Raw genomic sequence first — 26,319 nt, 5'->3', positions numbered from 1 at the left:
AATATGGCTTTGTTAAAATAATCTAGGGTCTTCATGAATATCTGTTTCTGCACTAAGACTCAGAGCTATCCTCATGAGTGACTGACATATGGAAAGCTCTTTTTCCCTTTACCAGATGATCCTAGATTGCTATGCAGCTTGCTGGTGTTTTTTCTGTCTTGTCCATACCTTGTATGGTCAGCTGGGCCCTTTTTTTGTACTGTTAAGTCTTCAAAGGGAAAACTGATAAAGCATTATGTCCAAAACCAATTAAAATATATTTTATGTTTCGAAAAAGATAGCTACACGAGCTTTATGGTAAGTTTTTGCTTTGGACACATGGATGTTTCTGCTTAATTCCCATTTATCTATAGTTCACAGCATTCTAAATAGGTAAACTATCAGAAGTTAATTAAAAAATGGCCAAGTAAAATTTGTTAACTATACACTTTATAATGAGAAACTACTAATATTACATTTGAATTAGCTAGTCTGAAAGTTTTTAGAACCACCAATATCCTTTTAAGTACCTGCACTGGCTGTGAGTGTTGTTTTCTGCTCGATTCTGAAACGAATTTCCTTTACCACTTCCTCCGCTGATGTTCCAAAAACAATTGAGTTTTGGTGTATTTGAGGATTATTTGGCTCTTCAAAGTTCACTTGGGAAGGATTTCCTGGGGACTGCAAATCAGGAGGACTATCTTCAAAAAGGAGTGGAGAGATGGATCCTTCATGCTCACTCAGTTCATTAACTTCCTTTCCTGGTTTATCTAAATCGTAAACAGGAACAGTAATTCATCTTCATTCTAAGAAGTACATACTTCATAAATTATGTTTCTGTCAATCTTTTTAAAGACAAAACAAATCTCATTTAGTTTTGTTTCTAAGAACCAAGGTCAGAAATATTATCATTTATAGTTTTAACTGTTCAACAAAGAAAACACTGATTCTAAGCTTTTCTTAAAAAGAATGTCACCCATTTCCATTGTATACAGTTTAAAAAGAAATACCTTACGTAAAATTCACTAATTTTTGAAGAAAATTAGTTGAAAACTAGAGTTGGAATTAGATTCACAGTACTTTTTTCTTTTTAAAAAAAAAAAAGTTTTTTTCCCTTTGCTCATCTCTAGGAGAAAAAAGAACCTTAAGTTAGAATTTAAGAATAAGGAAAAGGCATTAGGCAATCTAGAGTAATTATGCCTGAAAGATAGATTTTATTTTTAGGGGAGAAAAAAAACCTTATCATTTTCTTCATTCATGGAAGAACTTTCCAAGTGTTAAAATAATCTGAATTTTATTCTATCAGATGCTGATTTTAATTTTGACTTTTTTTTTTTTTAATAAAGTATCACTCTTACTAACAGCACATTTGAAATAAATAGAAATTATTTTTGGAAGTTATATTTTGTTAAATATATAAATTCTTAAGGTTTAATCAGATTAACAATGATCCAAGTTTAAGGGTGAGAAGCCTTTATTACCAAAGGGCTGTAGACTAATATTATTAAAAAGTAAAGCAAAAATACTAATCTGGTTATTACCTCTTTTTTTTTTTCTTTTTTTATTGCGTTTTTAATGAATTTAAACTGTGAAATACATTTAAATCTATACCAATACTAAATATGTCCTCACGAACAAATCCATGAACTTTACCTTCTGGGCTTACTGGAGAAGAAATCGGTTTAAGTGTAAAATTTATAAAAACAAGATTAACAACAGAGCTTTCTGATACATTCCATAATTCTTTTTTATTTTTAGCGGCCCCACGTGGCTTGTGGGATCTCAGTTCCCAGATCAGGGATTGAACCTGGGGCACAGCGGCCAAAGCACTGAATCCTAACCACGAGACCACCCAGGAACTCCCTCCAGCTCATAATTTTGTTACACATAAACATTTTCCAAATTAAGGTACACACAGAAGCAAAGATTAAATTTTTAGTTTCAAGACACAAACAAATGCATTATACTTAAAAAATGAAGTTGGTTTTTTAGAAAGAGTTTACAGATAACACAAATAATATGACAGACCCCTGATTAGTATCAAATTTTTAAATATGTAATATGAATTAAGTCAGAGATATTTTCCAAATCTGAATTCCCAGGCCACTACAAAATAAGCCTTATTTTCAAATTATAAATTAGCTGTTATTTATGTACTTCAGTTCATTTTCCATTATCTGGTTTTGAAATACAGAGCAATTCACAGGGGATTAAGACTGTGGCACAGTTGAAATGGCATCTACCTGGACACTTTCCCCACCTAGACATGTAGCAGTCAAGGTAAAGAGCTACGGCAAACCTGCAGGTCTGGGAAGAAACGTTCACAGCCCGCTTCTGCAGCCTCTTCTGCCATGTTCTATACCCCCAGCTTCTGTCACAGCATCCTCAGGGGAGGCGCTGACTATGGAACACTATGACAGAAAGCAAAGCCTGCCGTCCAGGTTCATCGTTCAGTCACTGCTCAATGGTGTCTACTTCTCTGTGAGGCCTGGCTCTGCAACCAACCACTAGTGGTTTCTCATTTGCTTGCTGAAAGAAATATCTTTATAAGCCCCTTTGATCTGAGATGATCAAAGTGCAAAATTAAGGTTTCTGATAATCTGAAATACTAAAGATCCCATCTGGATGGCAAGTGCTAAAAAGTATTCGGTACAGTATTTTAGTTTTTTATATTGGCTAGCACCATCCAGATTTATGAGAGAGAATAAACATAAAATTATTATCATTATTTTATTTCTATCTAGACATGGTAGTTAACAATACTTTTCCAAAACTGCACCTTTTAGAAAAGGGGCAAACAACAGACAAATGCCTTGGACTTTAGAGGAAGCTATGTCAACCACCTGCCATGACTCCAGTTCACTGTTGAAAGCTTCTCTTGGCATAATGTGAAATCAGACACGCCTGAAAGGCCAGTCCACAGGGACTTAGATATGAAAAAAAAAGCTAAACTATTTAAATTTCTTAAGAATATGAAATACATGAAGAGGAAAGTACATAGATACATATTACGAATGACAGATATTAAAAATCCACATCCTCATAATGAGTTTGGATGTACAGTAAATGAAAAGAACATTAGTAGGGAATAAAAACACTTATCTTAGCCCCAATATACTTTTTTATAACTTATTGTGAAAGTAATTGTTATGGTGGCTTCTCAGGTGCACAGTGGTAAAGAATCAGCCTGCCAATGCAGGAGACGCAAGAGACGCAAGTTTGATCCTTGGGTCGGAAGGTCCCCTGGAGTAGGAAACAGCAACTCAGCCCAGTATTCCTGTCTGGAAAATCCCATGGACAGAGGAGCCTGGCAGGCCCATGGGGTTGCAAAGAGTCGGACACGACTGAGCATGCCACACCAAGAATATAGGAGACCCTCAGGGAGTGATTCAATGTAACTATTGATATTTAATGGTTCCCCTCCTTTCTCTTGTGAAAAGTTAAGGAATAGAGTAAGATTTTAAGCAATCTCAGGCTTTGTGTATCACTTCCCCAAACAAGTTCTACTAAGAGCAAAACACCTTTTGCTTCAAGACTCTACATCCAGAAACTGTTTACTGCTTATATTGTTTAATGTTTCCCTTAAAGAGAGAGACCTTAGAGCTCTAAGCAAGGTGATAAAATTATGATTTGATGTCCATATTAAATTTGCTCCTAAGATGTGAGCCCCAAACCATGGTAGCCTGTCCCCTCTGAAGCAGTTAATGAGTTGTGCACATGAAACGTGGCTGTGGGTTTCAGGCAAACCCTCTAGTTCTACCTTTTCATCCAGGTGAACTTTGCCCAGGGGTCCAGGGCAGCGCTAGCATCTGAAGTAATCCCACCTCAAACAGAGAGTTGACAGAGTACATGTACTATCTGCATGTTTTTTGGCATTGTTTTGGATAGATGATAAGGGTCCCATTTGAAAAAACCCTTAGGGTCATAAAACTTCTGTTTCATTATATAGAAAAAGAGTCAAAATAAGGTCTAAGGCAAAGAAGGGAATTGGAGAATCACTAATTTTGGCAAGGTTAAAAACAGTAATCACAGTAACCAGATTATGGAAAATCTATCAAATAAAGGGGAAAAAAATCCCATTCAATGTTTTAGTATGTTTGAGACTAATTTTTTTTTAAAAGTCTATTTTCTATTATTAACAGCTACAACCAAAGGCTACCTTAAACAGAGAACCTCCTCAGATTCAATGCAATCCAATCCTCAGTTAGGTTAGATCTTAGGAAAAAGCTGCTATGAAATTACTTTGGGTAGGGACTCTGCACACTCAAAGTCTAGAGATTTAAGAATTTCATTCGGTTTAAAAGTGACATTTATCTCAGAAATCCCACTGGTATATTTAAGTTTCTGATTTTCATTTTTAATACTTTTTCATAATAAAGATATATCTAGTCCTACATCTATGCCTGCTAACTGGTTAATCCAAATAATTTTTTTTTTAAAGTCTGATCATTCTAATAAATTGCTTACCATTTTCTAGAGAGTTCCCTGCTGTGATGAAATACTTCCTTTTGTCCTCAGGCCAATTTTTTCTTTCCTCTAAATGCTTTGTTATATTCAGGTAGGCTTCATCAAGACTCATGGCCATAAAATTGGGGTCATAATCAGTAAGGATTTCCTTAACCTTCAAAAGGAACATGTTTAACATCATTCCGATAGGCAGAGAAAAAGTTAAGCAACATAATTTTTAGCTGAAGTGGGAACAATAGGATCTTGTTCTCCTTTTCTGACCTTTTTTGTTCATTTTAAAAAGGAATAATCTTACATGAAGGTACTATGTTGCTTTAGAAAGTGGTTCTACTTCAATTAATTATATCTATAAAACTCCACTCAATAATGCATGTATCCATTCAGAAAACAAAACAGCTGCCAGGATTCAGAATGGAAAAGATGACAAAAACTGTAGTGTTAAGTCTATGACTATATTAAATGATGGGGAAAAGTCTGGAGTTGCATCTTGGAATAAAAGAAATATGTAAAGACATCAGAATCTCTGTATGATTCCAGAAATGCCTTTTATAGAAGATAATTTTATTATATGAAACTATGAAGTTTTTTAACCACTGAAGTATTAGCTGAAATTAAAGGAAATGGTTGCCAAAATAACATATATATTAGAAAAACATATTTGCTGAAATATGTAATGTTTCATCTAGTGTTTTAAAGCTGTCTGTGGTATCATGAGAAAATCTTTTTAGATGTTTTATAAAAAGAAAGCTTTTTGGCTTAATATAACTATGAACAGCTGAATCAAAGGTAATTTTAGAAAATGTGACAAAAAACTTGGCCAAGCTCTACTCAGAAAGCACCTTAATTAGCTTTGTTCTTATAGAAGAAATCATTTTTACAATGTGCTCAGATGGAATCTTTCTCGTGAAAATGGAACTGGAAAGTCAGTCGTTGGCAGCCAACTAAGATGATTCTGAATGAGAAGTGTTCTCTGGAGACAATGAGTACTCACTAACTTCCTTTACATAAGATACTTCTTCAAGAACAAAAATAGACAGGCTCCAGTAGAAACGAAGTACCAAGGCTTGGAGAACAGTTACAGCAACTTCATTCTTTTGGAGAAAACAAAAATGGCTTTTTCTTAAACTTTTAAACGAGCCATAAATATGAACGCATTTGCAGTCAGTGAATCTGTACTGTAGTTCATTTACAGATAAGAACCCACTTGTCATCTGCAAATAAACTAGTTAGATCCTGTTCAAATTTGAAGACAGATTTCTCTAACTTATGTAAATGACTAAAGGGAACTCAAACAATTTGGTTCTCATTGTTATGCTGCCAGAAGTTTTACTGACTTAAAGCAGAACTTAAAAGTCTTTGAAGGATTTTCAAACTTATTAGTATTAAAAGCCTAGGTGGCTCAGTGGTAAGAATCCTCCTGCTAATGCAGGAGATGTAGGTTTGATCCCTGGGTCAGAAAGATTTCCTGGAGAAAGAAATGGTAACCCACTCCAGTATTCTTGCCCAGGACATCCTATGGGCAGATAAGCCCCGCGGGCTACAGTCTATGGGGTTGCAAAAGTGTCAGACAGGACTCAACAACAACAGATACACGGTAACCCATGTGAATGCCTCCCCTTCCCTACCAGCTTTGCAGATGCAGGCACCAAAGCACTTGTTTCCACAGACTGGTTTTTGAAAGAATTGTTAAAAACTTAAAAAAAAATTGGGGTGGAATATCATTTTAATCTGGGGGAGCTTTCATTTCCAGGAGAAATGAGGTGGAGCACAAATAAGAAGAGTGACTCTAAAGACAGTTTACATGACCAAATGGTAGTAAGTGTGAGGCTGGAGTTTTTAAGTGTTTCGATTCAGACAGCAGTCTTTAACACAGTGCGTTTTGCCACAGTAGTCTAAACATATTTTGACATCATACACTAAAATTTCAATTTCTGACTTAAGTTTCAGCACTGGCATGATGGTCCAGCTATTACCAAAACTAGAGGAAAGGACAGTTTTTCATATATCACACTTTAGGCAACTTTCGTGAATAACCAAATCTCTATTTTTCAGAGATCCTCTTCAAAGCAATAGACTATTCCCCTTTTTCTTTGATTATGGTTTTCGGGATATTAAATGCTCATAAGCACCTTCACTAGATTATGGGGCCAGGAGAGCAGCTAATCAAAATAAGTTAATTTTGTTAAAAAACATTGATAAAAATTTTACTTAGAAAAGAGCTTGGGGCTGGTACACTGGGACGACCCAGAGGGGAGGGAGGAGGGAGGAGGGTTCAGGATGGGGAACACATGAGAAATAAAGGAATAAAAAAAAAAAAAAGAAAGAAAAAAAAAAGAAAAGAGCTTGGAATTAATGTTATGGGATTAAGTCTGTAGATTATAAATATAAGGTGATTCTAGAAGAAAATGTACATTGGACATTAACAGAAAAATAGCTAAAGTTAATTTAGGTTATAATTAAGGTAATTCAGGGTTTTCTGGGGAGATAAGAATTTTCTATGTAGATGAGAAAACACATGGAAAAGCAAAAAAAAAACAAACCAAAAACCAAAAACTGGGAAATATAAGGGTATAGTCTGGACATATATGCAGCTCAATATTCAATACATAAGCTGAGGAAGTGGTAGAAAGGAGACTTACAGGGATAAGCTAAGGATAGATTCCGATGTGCTGTGGTATTTGGACCTGTCTCTCTATATGACGCGAAATCAACAAGAGGCTATAAGCAGGAGTGAGATAGCAGACTTACCTCTCTACTCACAGCTTGGTATTTGTCAAAGTTTGGGGGCACTATAATAAGCTGTGGGCAGAGTCTTTTAGCAATAAATCCTGGCATGGCTGCACGAACACCGAATCTCCTTGCGTGGTAATTTGAAGTAGACTGAAAGAAAGTGGACCACATAGGAAAAAACATTCAAACCAAAATTGACATATTGATCGATGCTTTCAAAAGAAACACATTACTGATGTGCATTTTCAATTCAAAGACATTTCTTTTATAGGCCACTGTCTCAAATCAAGCTTTTGACTTTGTCGTATCATGGTATAGTACCACGACCCTCTCCCACTGTTTTCTCATATTTATAATGTGACATGAGGTAAAAAGCAAGACTGTGCTATTAAAAAGGTTCTTTTACATTTCAAGTAACTAAACTTCATTGGCTTTAATGAATATCTGTAATACAGTACATATAAAAGTTTAGATGATAGAGGGAGATGTTACATAAAAGTTACAGTAGTATAAAGCTATATAGTACAAACAGTATAGCAGTTACAGAAAGTAAAAGTATATAAAGTAATAGTATAGTATAATAGTATGGATTTAGAATTTGCTCTATTTGGGATTTGGGAAATTTTTCATCTACAAAAAAAAGAAATATATGGTGTAATATATGGTCAGTTAAATGAAGTCTCAAACATGAAATGATTAAAGCACAAAAGAACTTTTAAAATTAAGCTGCATTTCTTAAGGCTGGAATACCTTTTTTGGTGAACACATTTTAACTAGGAGATGGCACTTAACAATTATGAGAGTAAACAGGAAAACATTAATTATTAAATCCTGTTGATGAAAATACCTGGCAACAATCTAGGCTTATGTGGTAGGCCACAGTACCATTTAGAAAAAATTAATCACAAATGGAATCCCTGGAATCCCTGAAAATTCAAAGAATGTAAAACAAAATCTACCAAATGAAAGGGTATTTCAGAAATGATAATATATTTGCCATTTACAGTTTTCAAGTGGCATTTAAAGAATCTTGATAGTAATCAAAACTATGCTAATCCTTGGTCAACATTCTGGAACAGAAAATGCAGACAGCACTTGGATGACAAACCAGTGCTTTAAATGTTAATATGAAGAAATCTATTGGGATTGATATTTTAAAAAGCTAGATCTACAGTAGAGTAGAAAAACAATTTTATATATGACGTCTTTTAACTTTTAGGTTTGTGGGGGACTGTAAATCACAGTCACAATCTTTCACAGTTCCTCCTGTCAAAAGGTGGGTTCTAGTTCCTCTTACCAAGAGACTAGTGTTGTAACTTGCTTTGACCAAAGGAATGTCATTTGGTGACATTATATGAGTCCTGAAACCTAGGCATAAAGAAGTCTGCAGCTTCTGCCTTTGCTTTTGTGGGGTCCAGCAACTATGTGAAGATCTCGTGTTAGATTACAGAGATCTTATTAACAGGATTTAAGACCATGTGGAGGAGAAAGCACCATGTGGAGGGGAAAGCTCATAGCTGGAGGGACGTTAGTGAAGCCATTTGGGATCCTTCAGCTCCAGGTAAAGTCCTAGCCGACCCCAAGTGGGATAAACAAACCCTCCCCATTGTACTCTGCTCAAATTACAGAAGCATGAGCCCAAATGAACGTTCACTAAGTACTAAAGGGGTTCATGTGCATAATTTCACATAAAAACACGGTGATATGTATTCTTAATAACGTTGAATACTTTTTTTCAAGTATTAGTTGATGATTTGTAGGAAAGGGGAGTATACTTTCCTATAAAGATTATTTTAGAAGCAGGACTGTCAGTTGCCTACATACTTGTGGGAGTAGAGAGAATGAACAAACAGACTGTAGTTTCATAATAAAACAACAACTCAGGAATCATGTTAATAGCTATCGAAGGCACTGAAAAGAGTTAGAACAAGGAAGAACCTTCTTTATTTCTCTTGTGTGTTTTTTTTTTTTTTAAACCAAACTCATCTATTTCAGTTGCTATTTCTAATTCCCAACACATTTTTGGCTACACACAGCTATTCTGGTCACTTTTACCTGCTATGGTGAGGGTGGCAATAAGGAAAAGCCACACAGTAACAGAAATGCAAAGGTTTCAAGTCATGGAAAGAACTACTTAGTTACAGTACTTATATTAATAAAAAATGTTACTCCAAAACTGGCGTTGGTAAACTTATTCTGTAAATGTTCAAACACCTTAGGCTTTGCAGATCATATGGTCTCTGTGGCAATTACTAACTTGGCTCTTTTAATGAAACAATAATAAATGAGTGGGTGTGAGTGCTCCAATAAAATTTTTTAAAATTTTTATTGGAGTAGATGCCACGGTGGTAAAGAATCCTCCTGCCAATGCAGGAGGCACAAGAGATGTGGGTTCAATCCCTCGATTGGGAAGATCCCCTGGAGTAGGAAATGGCAACCTGCTCTAGTACTCTAACTTGGAAAATTCCATTGACAGAGGAGTCTGGCTGGCTGCACAGTCCATATGGTCACAAAGAGTCGGACACGACTGAGCCACTAAGCACGCACATACAGTTGATTTACAATGCTGTATTCAATAAAATTTTATTTACAAAATAAGGCAGCAGGCTGGATTTGGCCTGTAGGCCATTGTTTGCAAATTTCTGCTTTAGCATAACATTTCTTTTTCTTTTTCAATTCTCTTTAACTAGAACAGTTACTTAAGAAAAATATAATTTGCAACAGAAAGATAAAACGCTACTCTATCATTTACCAGCTTTATAACATTTTCTTGAGAAATCTGTATGCAGGTCAGGAAGCAACAGTTAGAACTGAACATGGAACAACAGACTGGTTCCCAATAGGAAAAGGAGTACGTCAAGGCTGTATATTGTCACCCTGCTTATTTAACTTATATGCAGAGTACATCCATCCTAAAGGAAATCAGTCTTGAATATTCATTGGAAGGACTGATGCTGAAGCTGAAACTCCAGTACTCTCTCTGGCCACCTGATGGGAAGAACTGATTCACTGGAAAAGCCCCTGATGATGGGAAAGATTGAGAGCGGGAAGAGAAGGGGACGACAGAGGATGAGGTGTTTGGATAGCATCACCAACTCAATGGACATAAGTTTGAGTAAACTCCAGGAGTTGGTAATGCACAGGGAGGCCTGGTGGGCTGCAGGTCACGGGGTCGCAAAGAGTTGGACATAATTGAACTGAATCGATAACACTGGGAACATTATAAAACACTTCTTTGAATTTGTCTTCCTATCTGTCAAATGGAAATAAAAATGTGTACCTCAAGTGATGTTGAAAGGATTCAGTAAGTGAATACCTATAAAACACCTAGAAAAATATTCTGATAGAACTCGTAGAACTTAATAAGGTCTTTTCCCTTCATGAACCGATTATTTGAATATGAATATGTCATGAAACTTCTTTTTTGTCTCCAATCTTACCTACTTACCAGCATACTCATTGATCCTACAGCAATGGGTTTATCCTTCAGCTCTGGATTGTCCCTCATTTCTACAGCTGCGTAGAAAGCGTCCATGTCAATGTGCACTATGGTGCTGTTCAGATCCCGGCTCTGCTCCAATTCCACTGCAAATCTGTCAACCTCAATGTTTAAAAGGTTAACACATTTTAGGAATAGAATATCGAAACACCAGTAATCCTAACACTAACCTTTTTCCCCCGCCTCCACTTGTGGGATCTTAGTTCCCTGACCAGGGATTGAACCCAGGCCCATGGTGGTGAAAGCACCGACTGCCAACTGCTGGACTGCCAGGGAAGTCCCAACACTAATCTTATTTTTAGTAGGTGTCTGTTTGTCTCTGTCCATCCATCTGGCCAGCCACTCATCTACCCATTCCCATACCTATCTATGTATATTTGATTATTGTTCATTAGGCTTTTATTTCCATGAGCATAGGCAGTCTGTTCTCAAATATCATTCCCTACCAACTCTTTCATTTTTCAATACCCACAAGTACATAACAGGTACTTAATAAATATTTACTGAATGAATAAAGCATTCCAACTGCTTATATATCAAATAATTCTACTGCTTTATAAATTTGGAAAACTTACTGTAACTAAAAGCTTCTGTTTAGGTAAAATAAACAACTTCCATCTGACTCATAATATTAATGTCTTAAAATACTAAGAAAGGAAATGTACAATAAATGATTATATTTCTTTGGCATATGATGTTTATGTTGAATAGTACTGTACAACTGATTGTCTTAAGGCATGATGTAAACATTTCCTCTGTAGAATTGCTATTTTAAGGTTAAAATTTGATAATTGGTAGTCTATTTGAATCAAAATTGAAAATTTAATTTACAATTTATTCTTTCATGAAATTTCAACAATAACAATGAGAAATTTTGATGTTTAAACAATTTTGTTTCTTTAGAGAAAAACAGTTGGACTGATAAGAAAGAAGAAAGAGAAATGAAAGAAATAACCAGAATAGGGCAGTGAGAAAGGGCTTATGTAGCAAACATACCCATTCCCAAGTGTTTCGTTTTTGTGGCATCTACTGTGCAGGCTGAAAAAGCTAAATATACAATATTCTAGCTTCCTCTGCAGCTGAGGGTGGCTATGTGACCATTTTAATCTAGTAACATATAAGGAAGTCAGTAAGACCACTGAGTAAAATCATGAACAGAAGAGAGAAGAAAGCTACTGAATGAAACAGAATTACATGAAGAGCGTGGAGGTGTGTCTGGCACACGGCCCAACTTTAACAAATGCAAGTTTAACTCATAAAAGGATCACTGGAAAACTTCACAACAAAGCAATAAAAAATTAAGAGAAAAGCAGCCAGAAATAAGCAAGTGGGGTGAGCTCTGAATGAAATGTGACAATCCCTAGAGTAGGTTTTATAAAAGGTGGAGACTTTCAGGGGCATATAATGGAGGCTTTCCCCCTTGTCTGACTTCTACCTTGTTTTCATTCTGCAGAAATTTTCTTTCCAACGTCTTCTTTCTTAATGTTATAGTGACACTAGTTAACTCCTAGGTACAAGTTAAAACCGTAACTCCTTTATCCTCCAATTAAAAATCATTTTAGAAAAAGTAAAACCAAAAACAAACAAGCAAACAAACAAAAAAAACCCCTGAGAAAACAAACAAAAAACTGCAATTCCTCTTTTATAAACAATCACTCTGATTCATATTTGTCTCCAATAGCCACAGTGAGGCTTTCTAGAGGATCCAACCTTGTTTAGCCTAAAACTCACTGAATAACCTAGCTGCTCTGTGTCTTCTTCAGGCTGTTCCTCTGCGTACAATGCCCTTCCTAGTTCTGACACCAACCCTTCAAGGATTGGCTCAGACATCCCTCAATGACAACTGGATCTCTGTCCTCTGTGCCACAGAATTCAACGTTCCCTTATTTGTTTTCTTGCTCTTATCATGGCACTTACCGTACTAGATTCTAAATTGTGAGTTCCATCAGGAGAAAGACCTTATCTGCTATGAAATTTTTTCCTCATTGGGAGATTAAAAGCTACAAACTTCCAGTTACAGAATAAATGAGTCAGGACAATGAAATGTACAACATGGGGAATATGATGATAGATGGTAACTATAGACTTATCATGGTGATCATTTTGTAACATACAAAAATCAAAACACTATGTTGTACACCTGAAACTAACACAGTGTTATAGGCCGACTGATCTACTTCAGTTAAAAAAAAAGATGAATAAGATTTGGGGTCTAAGGTACAGTACGATGGCTACAGCTAACAATGCTCTACTGATTTGTGAAAGTTACTTAGAATGTAAATCTTAAAGGTTGGCAACCTGAAAATAAATAATGGCAACTATACAAATAAATTCCTCATAAAAGAGAAAGGGAAGAGAGACTTATATACCCTTTTATATTTATCAGTATAAACTTTATTCTTTTATATATGGACATGATTTAGCATTGAACAACATATATATACACTTATTACATACATATAATTTATATATATCTCATTTAAAAAGAGAAAATAGTATTTGTAGAAAAAGTTTGGAGAAGGCTGATCTCATGCAGTGAGACACTACATCTAATAACTAGAACTTTTTAACATTATTCCAATTTATCATCCAGATTTAAAATAACTATTTCTTCCAGTACGTCAATTTTAAAATAGAGAATAACATCCTGACATTAAAAATATGTAAACAAATCATGGAGACTAATAAAAACAAGGGTAGATTAACCCAGAAAATGTGCCTAAGAATTGAGTCGACTGAGTATAAGGGAGCAGCATCTGAAATATCTTAACCCAGAAACACTGAAAAGGAAGAAGACAATAAATAGAAAGCAAGCCAAATGGAGGGAAAAAAACACCTCTCCTTAGACTCACAAGTTAATCCTCTGACAGTTTCTTGAACAATCTATTGTCTTTCTGTGCTTACAGCAAGTGTACAGTTGCCAAAAGGAAACCTCGCCACTGAATGACTCACACATTCCACTTTCCTTTACTATCTCTCATTGGTCACCCTTGTCTGAACTCTTTTCTTCTACATCTACCAAATGCACACCACTGCTTTTTTCCAGTTTCATCTGCTGAAATCCTCATTCATGGTTTCCTTCCCTCCATTTTTCCTTCTGAATGACTTCCAAGTCTGAGTATATAACATGTACCTCGTCCCTCTTGCTACAGCTCAGAGCCAGTGTGTGTCACAGTGGGTAAGCGCTTTGTTTGGGTCTCAGGTCCTGCCACTTACTAGTTAAATGATAGTGGGCAACTCAACCCCTCTCATTTTTACTTTATTTGTAAAGAGGGACTGGCGTGCTACAGTCCATGGAGTCACAAAGAGGCGGACACGACTGAGTGACTGAACTGAACTGAAGGAGAGACTAAACCAATTTCAAAAGATGGAAGGAATTAAAAGAGATACCCATGTAAAGCACTTATCTAGGGATACAGTAAGGGCTTAGTGATATTACCTATAGTTTTTAAGGTAGAAATGATATTTGTTGATTATATTATATGTAATATGCAAAATGCTTATGTTAACTCACCTACTGGTCAAATTAATTGAGAGGATACTTATCCCCATTTTATATATGAAGCTAAAGCTGAGGAAGATTATGTAATTGGCTCTAAGTCATAGAACTGGTAAATGTTAGAACTAAACCTGGAAATCAGGTTTCTCTAAAGCCCATACTCTTTTCATTATATCATGATACTTCCCAAAAACAAAATTTTTTTAAAAGTATTTAACACTGAAATAAGCTCAAATAGAGTTCTAGTGGCATATTTTATATCCATATTATATCTTATTTACATTTTAAAAATTATTTTTAAAAGATTTAGGAGATTACTTCAGAAATACTGTTTTTCATTTTCTTAACTTAGTATTAACTAAAAATTGTGGAATAAATATGAGTTCTCCAAATCAACCGTTAAAGTGGTCAAAATGCACTGATTTACTGAGTAGTTGCCATTTAATATAACATGGATGCTTATCTATTTGATCCATGAGCCCAAGTTACAATAAGATGCTTTGACAGCTATAAAAATGATTATGCTTTTAAGAAGTTTAATGAGGATGGGATTGGGTAGAGATACTTAAGGTTCTGAAGAAACATCAGATGAGTTTATGCCTTCAGAGCTTACTTATTACATATAATAAAATATCTATTACATATAATAAAATACAGTAAAATAAAATACTATTTGGAAATTTCATTACTTCAAAACAGAAACACGTTTCCCATGAAAACCTCTCTGTTCTTTCAGATCTTCTAGCCTTCTTAGGATTTCCTCAATCCCCTCCCACTTATATAACTTCTTTTAAAGGAAGCTCAAAAACTGAAACAATTTTACAATCAACAAAAAACACACTTCCTGCCATTTCCCTTGCAAAAGATGTCACAGAGCCTCCCATGGAATAGTCAACTAAAACCATTAACAAAACGTGAAGTTCCGCTACACAATGTAAGGGATTCTCTGTTTCTTCAGATTATTAGCATGTTTAAGGATATGAGTTTTAAAAGTAGTATAAACAGCAAGACGTTGCTATGCCACTCCCAGGTATTACATCTTTAAAACTTTATTAAAGATATTTGTGGGCTATAAATAAAAAAGAGTTCCAGAAACTAAACTGCCTAAGGAGTAACATCAACTTAAAAACAGTGTTACTTTGGACGGAATGGAATTTCTTTTCAACTTGATGAAATAATGCTTAATCTTGTATAAAAAAACAATGGATGAAAAGAAAATGTTTTTCTAAAGAAGAATGGTGAGGGGGAGCATTAAACTATGTTATTATCATTCAATAAATAAAATTACATGGTACATATTAGAAAAATCTTTACAAGTGACAGACAAAAAAATATTTATTATACAATACTCCAGTGTTCTTGCCTGGAGAATCCCATGGACAGAGGAGCCTGGTGGGCTGCCGTCTATGGGGTCGCACAGAGTCGGACACGACTGAAGCGACTTAGCAGCAGCAGCATACAATAAGATCTATAAATGAGGAGAAATAAACTCTAGAAATGTGAGCAAAGAATATTGCTTTGGACTGCAGTTGAACCCTGAAATCTATTCTCTTCCTTCCACAGTAATAGATTTTCAGCTGAGCATATGGCTACTCACTTAGAGAATATATTTTATAGCTTCTCTTGCACTTAGGTGTGGCCATGAAACTCAAATGTGAGTTAAGGTAACACGTGTATTAAAAAAAAAAAAAAGGTAACATGTGTAACTTCTCTTTCACTTGCTTAATAGCAAATTACTTTCTTTCAATTAAGTTTTCTCCTTTTTGTTTCTTTCAATGTATAACAGAACCTGAGTCTCTAAATTACTATGGTGATCAGAACCACCAGAGCAGCTGGACTACTTAACCTATAATATGGGAAAGAAATAAACTTATTTGAACCATTATATTTTAGGGTCTCTTGTGCCAGTTATTTAGCCTATATCCTAACAGAATAACGGAGGCTCTTCCCACAAGAGGGAAATACTGATGTCTAACTTACATGTGAAAAGACATTCTTTCTCTGTTGTAATCAAAGGAGGGCAAATTAAAACAATAATATTTTGGACATTGTATCAGCAAAAACTAAAAGACTGATAAAGTTGATAAAATTGAGTTTTACACAAGTATGTGAGGAAACCAGCATTTTTATGTTGAAAATGTAAAATGGTACAATCTTTGGTGAAAATAACAGGACAAGAGTGCAAAGATACACAAATACCAACGATCATCACAATGTCATGTACCTCCATAGGCTGAGCTGCCACGAAACACTAAAAATGATTTGACAAATTATCTTCAGTCACGATAGCAGACTACTTAACACAGAAGATCAAAAACTAGCTTGTGCTCTAGGAAAGCATATGTCCAAAAAAAATGACATACTAGTTTGGTAAAGAAAACAAAATTTATAATATCTGAACTCCCATCATGAGAAGAATTTTATAGCACACTTGATTAATGTTATAGTTTTATTGCTATGTTATAGCTTAAAGTACTTTGTATAACTGAATCAGATTTTGATAGAGGGTAAAACTCTCTAAATGTCAACTTTAGTTTTACTGCCTTGAGTTCTCAATCTACCACCTAATGCCTTATTGACTGGCTCTTCTCAAACTTTTCTATTGAAAGAACTTGTAATACCACAGGAAATTAAGCATTTATTCCCCAAAGATGCCAAAGAAGCCAAACGACCCCAAACTTTTAGAAGTCTTGTGTTTTATCTTAAAAATTCATGTACATTTGGCATTCTACCATTTACGTGACTTTTACTGTAACACAACTACATTTCAAAGTACTTTCAAATTTAATTAGTTAACATGTTCCCCCAAATCTTTTTTGAAAAATTAGTTTTTCAAAAAACATGTCACATTTATCTTGGGACCTTTTCCAGCTGCAACGTATGTATATAATAAAAAGAACAAACGCTTTGGATTAAATCCTAGCTCTGGCAACTACCTGTCATATGAAACGGGGTAAGTTACTTAACCTAAGGCTCCATTTACTCTAATAGAGGTGACAATACTTAGGTGTGGTTCTTTATGTAAAAACATAGAGCAATTTTTACAAAGTTGTATGCACATTTGTTACATTTTTATCCCTTACAATGTAACAAACATTTACGTTTCACCTTGTTTTCAGTTATAATTTGACCATGATGCATTTTAACTACCAATTATTATTCTACCAGCTCCTACTATATTTAGCAATTGAATTAATACCTGTAATTGTGCTTTCCTTAGCTGCTCGCTGGTAATTTTAGCTTTTTGTTGCATCATATTTTCAATTCGTTGGTTGACTTGCTTTTCTTTCTTGAGCTCATTTCCATAAAATCTGGATCCCTAATGTAGGAAAAGAATGCATAGCGTAAGAGAAAGGGCTGAAGGAAAGCATCACTGTGAACTGATGGCTAAGAGGACAGACTCTAGAAAGAGAATGGCTTGAATTCAAAACTTACCTCCATTACTTACTAGCTCAGTGACCCTAAAGTTCATCTTATTATGCCTCAGGCTCCCTAATCTGTAAAATGAACTTATAGTTACCTAAATCACAAGATTGTTGTGAGGCAGTAAGCACAGCACAAACTCTCCAAGATGAGTATAGATCTGCATTTGGGAAATAAGAGCATATCCTAGGTGGGATCCTCTGGGCACATCACTTAGTCAGCTGGGTCATCAATTATCTCCTTTACGTTCATTGAAAAATCATTGTAAAAAATTAACAGAAACCTCAATTAAATACTCAGAGATCAGAAGAGGGAGCTCTGGCCCCCTTCGATGATAGCAGAAAGCAACAAAAAGAACAAAGACTTTCCTGGCAACAACTCAGCCAAAGAAAAGTAATGGCCTCTGTTTACTATATACCCTTGCCAACTTCCTTTTCTCCTCTTGGAAAGAGTTCTCTTTATTTTTGCTGAGCACTTGCATGTGGCTTACTATGGCTGCAGTCTTTGAGCTGCAATTCTCTGCTAATCTCAAACAAACCCATCATTTTTTTTAATGGAGAAATAATTAGTAGTCTGTTCTAAGTAAACAGTACTTTTAAATATTTAATATTAGCCATTAAATAAAATATAGAAAGTAACTTTTAGAAAATCATCTATCATTCCATCAGTGACCATACTGTCTACCTATTTATAAGACTGAGGGACCCTGAGATCATTTTTACATTATGGCTATCATGAAAAATGCTGCAATGAACAATTGTGTACATATTTTATGTGGTCACATGTTTTCATCTTCCTTGGATATGTACCTGGGAGTGGAATCTCTGTGTTACATGGCAACTCCCTACTTAACCCTTTGAGGAATTGCAAAACTGTTTTCCAAAATGGCAGAAGCATTTCACAAGTCTACCAGCAATGTATAAGGATACCAATTTCTCCATATCCTTGCAAAATCTGTTACTGTTTGTCTTTATTACAGTGATTCTAGGCTATAATACTATGAATGTATCTCATTGTGGTTTTTGTTTTGTTTTTTTTTTTAGCTACATTGGGTCTTCATTGTGGCATGCAGGGGGCTTCTTTAGTTGTGGTACATGGGCTTTTATAGTTGGGCTTAGTTCCCCAACCAGGGATTGAACTCGTGTCCCCTGCATTAGAAGGTGAATTCTTTTTTTTTTTTTAATTAATTTATTTTAATTGGAGGCTAATTACTTTACAATATTGTGGTGGGTTTTGCCATACACTGACATGAATCAGCCACGGGTGTACATGTGTTCCCCCATCCCAAACCCCGCTCCCACCTCCCTCCCCATCCCATCCCTCTGGGTTGTCCCAGTGCACCTGTTTTGAGTGCTGTTTCATGTATCAAACTTGGACTGGTCATCTACTTCACATATGGTATTATACATGTTTCAATGCCATTCTCTCAAATCATCCCACCTTCACCTTCTCCCAGAGTCCAAAAGTCTGTTCTTTATATCTGTGTCTCTTAAGCTGTCTTGCATATAGGGTCATCGTTCCCATCTTTCTAAATTCCATATATATGTGCTAATCTACTGTATTGGTGTTTTTCTTTCTGACTTACTTCACTCTGTATAATAGGCTCCAGTTTCATCCACCTCATTAGAACCTCAAATGTGTTCTTTTTAATAGCTGAGTAATATTCCATTGTGTATATGTACCACAACCTTCTTATCCATTCGTCTGCTGATGGACATCTAGGTCACTTCCATATCCTGGCTATTATAAACAGTGCTGCGATGAACACTGGGGTACACGTGTCTCTTTCAATTCTGGTTTTCTTGGTGTATATGCCCAGCAGTGGGATTGCTGGGTCATAAGGCAGTTCTATTTCCAGTTTTTTAAGGAATCTCCACACTGTTCTCCATAGTGGCTGTACTAGTTTACATTCCCACCAACAATGTAGGAGCATCCTGTTTTCTCCATACCCTCTCTAGCATTTATTGTTTGTAGACTTTTTGATAGCAGCCATTCTGACCAGTGTGAGATGGTATCTCATCGTGGTTTTGATTTGCATTTCTTTGATAATGAGTGATGTTGAGCATCTTCTCATGTGTTTGTTAGCCATCTGTATGTCTTCTTTAGAGAAATGTCTGTTTAGTTCTTTGGCCCATTTTCTTGATTGGGTTGTTTATTTTTCTGATATTGAGCTGCATGAGCTGCTTGTATATTTTTGAGATTAATTCTTTGTCAGTTGCTTCATTTGCTATTATTTTCTCCCATTCTGAAGGCTGTCTTTTCACCTTGCTTATAGTTTCCTTCATCGTGCAAAAGCTTTTAAGTTTAATTAGGTCCCATTTGTTTATTTTTGCTTTTATTTCCATTACTCTGGGAGGTGGGTCATAGAGGATCTTGCTGTGATTTATGTCAGAGAGTGTTTTGCCTATGTTTTCCTCTAGGAGTTTTATAGGTCCTACATTTAGATCTTTAATCCATTTTGAGTTTATTTTTGTGTATGGTGTTAGAAAGTGTTCTAGTTTCATTCTTTTTAGGTGGTTGACCAGTTTTCCCAGCACCACTTGTTAAAGAGAATGTCTTTTCTCCACTGTATATTTTTTCCTCATTTATCAAAGATAAGGTGTCCATAGGTGTGTGGATTTATCTCTGGTCTTTCTATTTTGTTCCATTGATCTATATTTCTTTCTTTGTGCCAGTATCATACTGTCTTGATGACTGTAATTTTGTAGTATAGTCTGAAGTCAGGCAGGTTGATTCCTTCAGTTCTGTTCTTCTTTCTCAAGATTGCTTTGTCTATTCGAGGTTTTTTGTATTTCCATACAAATTGTGTAATTATTTTTTCTACTTCTGTGAAAAATACTGTTGGTAGCTTGATAGGGATTTCATTGAATCTATAGATTGTTTTGGGTAGTATACTCATTTTCACTATATTGATTCTTCCAAGCAATGAACATGGTATATTTCTCCATCTATTTGTGCCCTTTTTGATTTCTTTCATCAGTGTTTTAGTTTTCTATATATAGGTCTTTTGTTTCTTTAGGTAGATTTACTCCTAAGTATTTTATTCTTTTCATTGCAATGGTGAGTGGGACTCCTTAATTTCTCTTTCTGTTTTCTCATTGTTAGTGTAAAGGAATGCAAGGGATTTCTGTGTATTAATTTTATATCTTAAAACTTTACTATATTCACTGATTAGCTCTAGTAATTTTCTGGTGGTGTCTTCGGGGTTTTCTATGTAGAGGATCATGTCATCCACAAATAGAGTTTTACTTCTTCTTTTCCAATCTGGATTCCTTTTATTTCTTTTTCTTCTCTGACTGCTGTGGCTAAAACTTCCAAAACAATGTTGAATGGTAGTGGTGAGAGTGGGCACCCTTGTCTTATTCCTGACTTTAGGGGACACGCTTTCAATTTTTCGCCTTTGAGGATAATGCTTGCTGTGGGTTTATCATATATGGCTTTTATTATGTTGAGTTATTCGTCGCTCAGTCAGTAAAGAGTCTGCCTGCAATGCAGGAGACCTGGGTTTGATTCCTGGTCAGGAAGATCCCCTAGAGAAGGAAATGGCAACCCACTCCAGTATTCTTGCCTGGAGAATCCCATGGAGCCTGGCAGGCTAAAGTCTTTGGTGTCGCAAGAGTCAGACACGACTGAGTGACTAAGCACATACCACACATGTTCCTTCTATGCCTGCTTTCTGTAGAGTTTTTATCATAAATGGATGTTGAATTTTGTCAAAGGCTTTCTCTTCATCTATTGAGATAAATATATGGCTTTCATCTTTCAATTTGTTAATGTGGTGTATCACAATGATTGATTTGTGAATACTGAAGAATCCTTGCATCCCTGGGATAAAGCCTACTTGGTCATGATGTATGATTTTTTAAGTATGTTGTTGGATTCTGTTTGCTAGCATTTTGTTAAGGATTTTTGCATCTATGTTCATCAGTGATATTGGCTTGTAGTTTTCTGTTTTTGTGCCATCTTTGTCTGGTTTTGGTATTAGGGTGATGGTGGCCTCACAGAATGAGTTTGGCAGTTTACCTTCCTCGGCAATTTTCTGGAAGAGTTTGAGTAGGATAGGTGTTCAGTCAGTTCACTTCAGTCACTCAGTCGTGTCCGACTCTTTGTGACCCCTTGAACTGCAGCACGCCAGGCATCCCTGTCCATTACCAACTCCTGGAGTTCACTCAGACTCACGTCCATCGAGTCAGTGATGCCATCCAGCCATCTCATCCTCTGTCGTCCCCTTCTCCTCCTGCCCCCAATCCCTCCCAGAATCAGAGTCTTTTCCAATGAGTCAACTCTTCGCATGAGGCAGCCAAAGTACTGGAGTTTCAGCTTTAGCATCAGTCCTTCCAAAGAACACCCAGGACTGATCTCCTTTAGAATGGACTGGCTGGATCTCCTTGCAGTCCAAGGGACTCTCAAGAGTCTTTTCCAACACCATAGTTCAAAAGCATCAATTCTTTGGTGCTCAGCTTTCTTCACAGTCCAACTCTCACATCCATACATGACCACTGGAAAAACCATAGCCTTGACTAGACGGACCTCTGTGGGCAAAGTAATGTCTAGGATAGGTGTTAGCTCTTCTCTATGATGGGTCTCTTAAGATTTTCTATTTCTTCCTGGTTCAGTTTTGGAAGGTTATACTTCTCTAAGAATTTGTCCATTTCTTCCAAGTTGTCAATTTTATTGGCATATAGCTGCTGATAGTAGTCTCTTATGATCCTTTGTATTTCTGTGTTATCTGTTGTGATTTCTCCATTTTCATTTCTGTTGATTTGATTCTTCTTCGTTTTTTTCTTGATGAGTCTGGCTAATGGTTTGTTTATTTTATTTATCTCTCAAAGAACCAGCTTTTAGCTTTGTTGATTTTTGCTATGGTCTCTTTTGTTTCTTTTGCGTTTATTTCTGCCCTAATTTTTAAGATTTCTTTCCTTCTGCTAACCCTGGGGTTCTTCATTTCTTCTTTTTCTAGTTGCTTTAGGTGTAAACTTAGATTATTTATTTGATTTCTCTCCTGTTTCTTGAGGTATGCTTGTATTGCTATGAACCTTCCCCTTAGCACTGCTTTTAGTGAGTCCCATAGGTTTTGGGTTGCTGTGTTTTCACATTCATTCATTTCTATGCATATTTTGATTTCTTTTTTGATTTTTTCAGTAATTTGTTGGTTATTTAGAAGCATGTTGTTTAGCCTCCATATGTTTTTATTTCTAATACTTTTTTTCCTGTAGTTGACATCTAATCCTACTGCACTGTGATCAGAAAAGATGCCTGAAATGATTTCAATTTTTTTGAATTTACCAAGGCTAGATTTATGGCCCAGGATATGATCTAACCTGGAGAATTTTATGTGTGCACTTGAGAAAAAGGTCAAATTCATTGTTTTGGGGTGAAATGTCCTATAGATATCAATTAGGTCTAACTGGTCCATTGTATCATTTAAATTTTGTGTTTCCTTGCTAATTCTGTTTGGTTGATCTATCCATAGGTGTGAGTGGGGTATTAAAGTCTCCCACTATTATTGTGTTACTGTTAATTTCCCCTTTCAGACTTGTTAGCATTTGTAGAAGGAGGATTCTTAACCACTGAACCACAAGGGAAGTCCCTCATTGTAGTTTTAATTTGCTTTTTCCTAATGACTAATGTTGAACATCTTCTCATGAGCCATTCTTATATCTTCCTTAGTAAAGTGTCTATTTATATGTGTTGCACATTTTTTGATTGGGTTGTCTTCTCATTAATGAGCTGTAAGAATAATTCATATTTTCTGGATATAAGTCCTTTAACAGATGTGTGTTTTGCAAATAGATATTTTACTCTAGTATGTTACTTATCTTTGTATTTTTAATGGTATCTTACAAACATTTTGGAATTGGATGAGAAACATAAATTAACACTACACTGCATTACTGAAGACTGGCAAATCCAAAAGTACAGTAACACACTGTGTTGGTATGGATTCAATATATTCTTATATATTGGCAGTGGAAATGTAAATTGATACAACTAATAAGGAGGGCAATTGAGCAATTCATTGAAAAATACACATGTGTATATCCTTTCAAGCTATCTGTATTTGGTTCAGGGAATCTCTCCTGTAGTTATATTTGCACATATGTAATAAAGTTATGAAATACAAGGTTATTTACTGTAGTATTATGTGTAAAGATGAAAAGACCGGAAATGACTTATATGTTCATTAACAAAGATTCTGGCTAGTTCAATAAATCATAGTATATCCACCTATGCAGGCATAAAAAAGAGGGAAGATCTTTACTTTCTTATACAGAAAGACTTCCAAGATATAACTGAAACAAAAACAAAAAAACCTGCAATTGTAGTATTCTCCTCTTGAGGTGGGAAAAAAGGGCTGAAAAAGAAGACACACGTTATTTTGCTTTAACAAGCATACTATGTGCATGTTAAGTACCAAGCAGAATGCAAAAGCATTAGCAGAGAAAGGAGATTATTCTACATGCACTGGAGCTTAACAATTTTATATATTTAAATACTTAAAGTGTCATCTAGAACTTAATAATTTCCTTTTTTTAAAAAGTAAAAAGGTTACTAAATTAAAGATATTGAAAGGAAGAAGAAACATACCTTTGTGGCTTCCATTATAATTTTGTTGATTTTCTCTTTGTCTAATCCTTCCATTCCAGCTTTATTATCATTAAGTCCCATCCTAAGCAGAAGATCGTCTTTGTAATTGTCATTCTTCTCTTTTGTGCCATCACTCTTCTCCTTTGTGCTACCCATGGTGTAAACCTGAAGAAAAGAAAAAAAGTTAATGGTAAAATGGCTCTTTTTATTATCTGAAAAAGCATACAAAACAAACATGTTTTTCAAAGCATTCATGGAGGGCAAGGGTTTGGGAGAGGGGTGTCATTTTAAAATGACATAGAAATCAGCAAAACAAAAATGACAGTTAAGATTTTTTGGCTACTGAGAAATAATTAGTACTCAGATTTTAAAATTATTATCCCAAGATTTATACTCATGGAGGGAAGAAAGGGTAAAATTAACATTTCCTGCCAACACTGTGCCAGTCACTACACATGGTGCTTTACACTTGAATTTGCTTTACACATGGTGCTTTACACATGGTGCTTTACACTTGAATACTTCCATCAGCCCTGGAAGGTAGATATTATTATCCCCAATATAAAGAGAAAAGAAACCTGAGTTATGGAACATGCCTACTGACAGAGATTTGATAAGTGACAACATTTGTGTCCAAAGTTCATTTTTTCCCCCCTATTTAATGCATTGTATGGGCTTCCCTGGTGGCTCAGACAGTAAAGAATCCACCTGCAATGTGAGAGGACTGGGTTCGATCCCTGGGTTGGGAAGATCCCCTGGAGGAGAGCATGGCAACCCACTCCAGTATTCCCGCCTGGAGAATCCCCATGGACAGAGGAGCTCAGACACAACTGGGTGACTATAATCACTGCACAGCACAATGCACTGTATGAGAAATAAATACAAAATAACACTTGCCCTGCCAAATGTAAGTTCAATAGCATTTACTAATACTGTTTGCAGAGTTCCATTCTTAAATCAGTGAAAAAATACAGGAAAAAAACATCTATCCCCTTGCAGGAAATCATTACACTTTGCAATGTCATGTCACTTCTGAGGTTAATTTCAAATAATAATTCTTTAGGATCTTAATATAACTCTTTATAATTTACCTTCACATACATTAGCTTTTAAAAACAATTAAAACAACCACAGAAAATAGCTTTGCTCATTTTCATTTAGGGAGAAAGAAATTTGAATTTCAGGAAGGTTAAATGAATTGCCCACCATGGCTTTGATAAAAAGCAAAAGATCTAGGATTTCACTCCAAGTCTTCTTACTCCAGATCTAATGCAGCTATCATGACATCACAGCTGCCTCCAGTTTGGGGCTCTTCTACCCTGGTGGCTCAGACTGTAAAGAATCTGCCTGCAATGCAGGAGACTCAGGTTTGATCCCTGGGCTGGGACTACACTCCATGAGGTTGCAAAGAGTTGGACATGACTGAGCGACTAACACATTCACTTTTTTCACATACTACAAATAAATAGCCAGGTGAATAGCTGCCATGAATCTACAACACATTATGACCATAACTTCTCATTTGGATGATTTACAGCAGGCTCATTTATTCTACTCTGCCTTAAGGCCCTTCTCTCCCCATTGACCCCCTGCTCTCCCCTTCCCTTTTTTCTATTTTAACATCACCATCAGTTCAGTTCAGTCGCTCAGTCATGTCCGACTCTTTGCGACCCCATGAATCGCGGCACGCCAGGCCTCATGTCCATCACCAACTCCTGGAGTTCACTCAAACTCACTTCCATTGAGTCGGTGATGCCATCCAGCCATCTCATCCATTGTCGTCCCCTTCTCCTCTTGCCCCCAATCCCTCCCAGCATCAGAGTCCTTTCCAATGAGTTAACTCTTTGCATGAGGTGGCCAAAGTACTGGAGTTTCAGCTTTAGCATCAGTCCTTCCAAAGAACACCCAGGACTGATCTCCTTTAGAATGGACTGGCTGGATCTCCCTGCAGTCCAAGGGACTCTCAAGAGTCCCTTCTCCAACACCACAGTTCAAAAGCATCAATTCTTTGGCTCTCAGCTTTTTTCTGGCCACTGGAAAAACCATAGCCTTGACTAGATGGACCTTTGTAGGCAAAGTAATGTCTCTGCTTTTGAATATGTTATCTAGGTTGGTCATAACTTTCCTTCCAAGG

General features: G+C 36.0%; 1 protein-coding gene across 1 annotated transcript in view; it reads right to left on the bottom strand.

Moving 5' to 3' along the window:
- Positions 1 to 26,319, bottom strand: part of POLK (polymerase (DNA directed) kappa) — an 81,316-nt gene that overhangs the window by 14,409 nt on the left and 40,588 nt on the right. The window contains exons 2-7 of the mRNA XM_010847600.1: positions 24,186 to 24,350; positions 17,374 to 17,493; positions 10,625 to 10,777; positions 7,195 to 7,326; positions 4,447 to 4,600; positions 510 to 749 (exon numbers count right to left, since the gene is read on the bottom strand). Of these exons, the coding sequence (XP_010845902.1) occupies positions 510 to 749; positions 4,447 to 4,600; positions 7,195 to 7,326; positions 10,625 to 10,777; positions 17,374 to 17,493; positions 24,186 to 24,350 (964 nt within the window). The remainder of the gene's footprint in view (positions 1 to 509; positions 750 to 4,446; positions 4,601 to 7,194; positions 7,327 to 10,624; positions 10,778 to 17,373; positions 17,494 to 24,185; positions 24,351 to 26,319) is intronic.

The sequence above is a fragment of the Bison bison genome, unplaced genomic scaffold, assembly GCF_000754665.1.
Source record: "Bison bison bison isolate TAMUID 2011002044 unplaced genomic scaffold, Bison_UMD1.0 scf7180017864252, whole genome shotgun sequence".
In the NCBI taxonomy this organism is placed as follows: Eukaryota; Metazoa; Chordata; class Mammalia; order Artiodactyla; family Bovidae; genus Bison; species Bison bison.
This window is presented reverse-complemented; position numbering and strand designations above follow the sequence as displayed.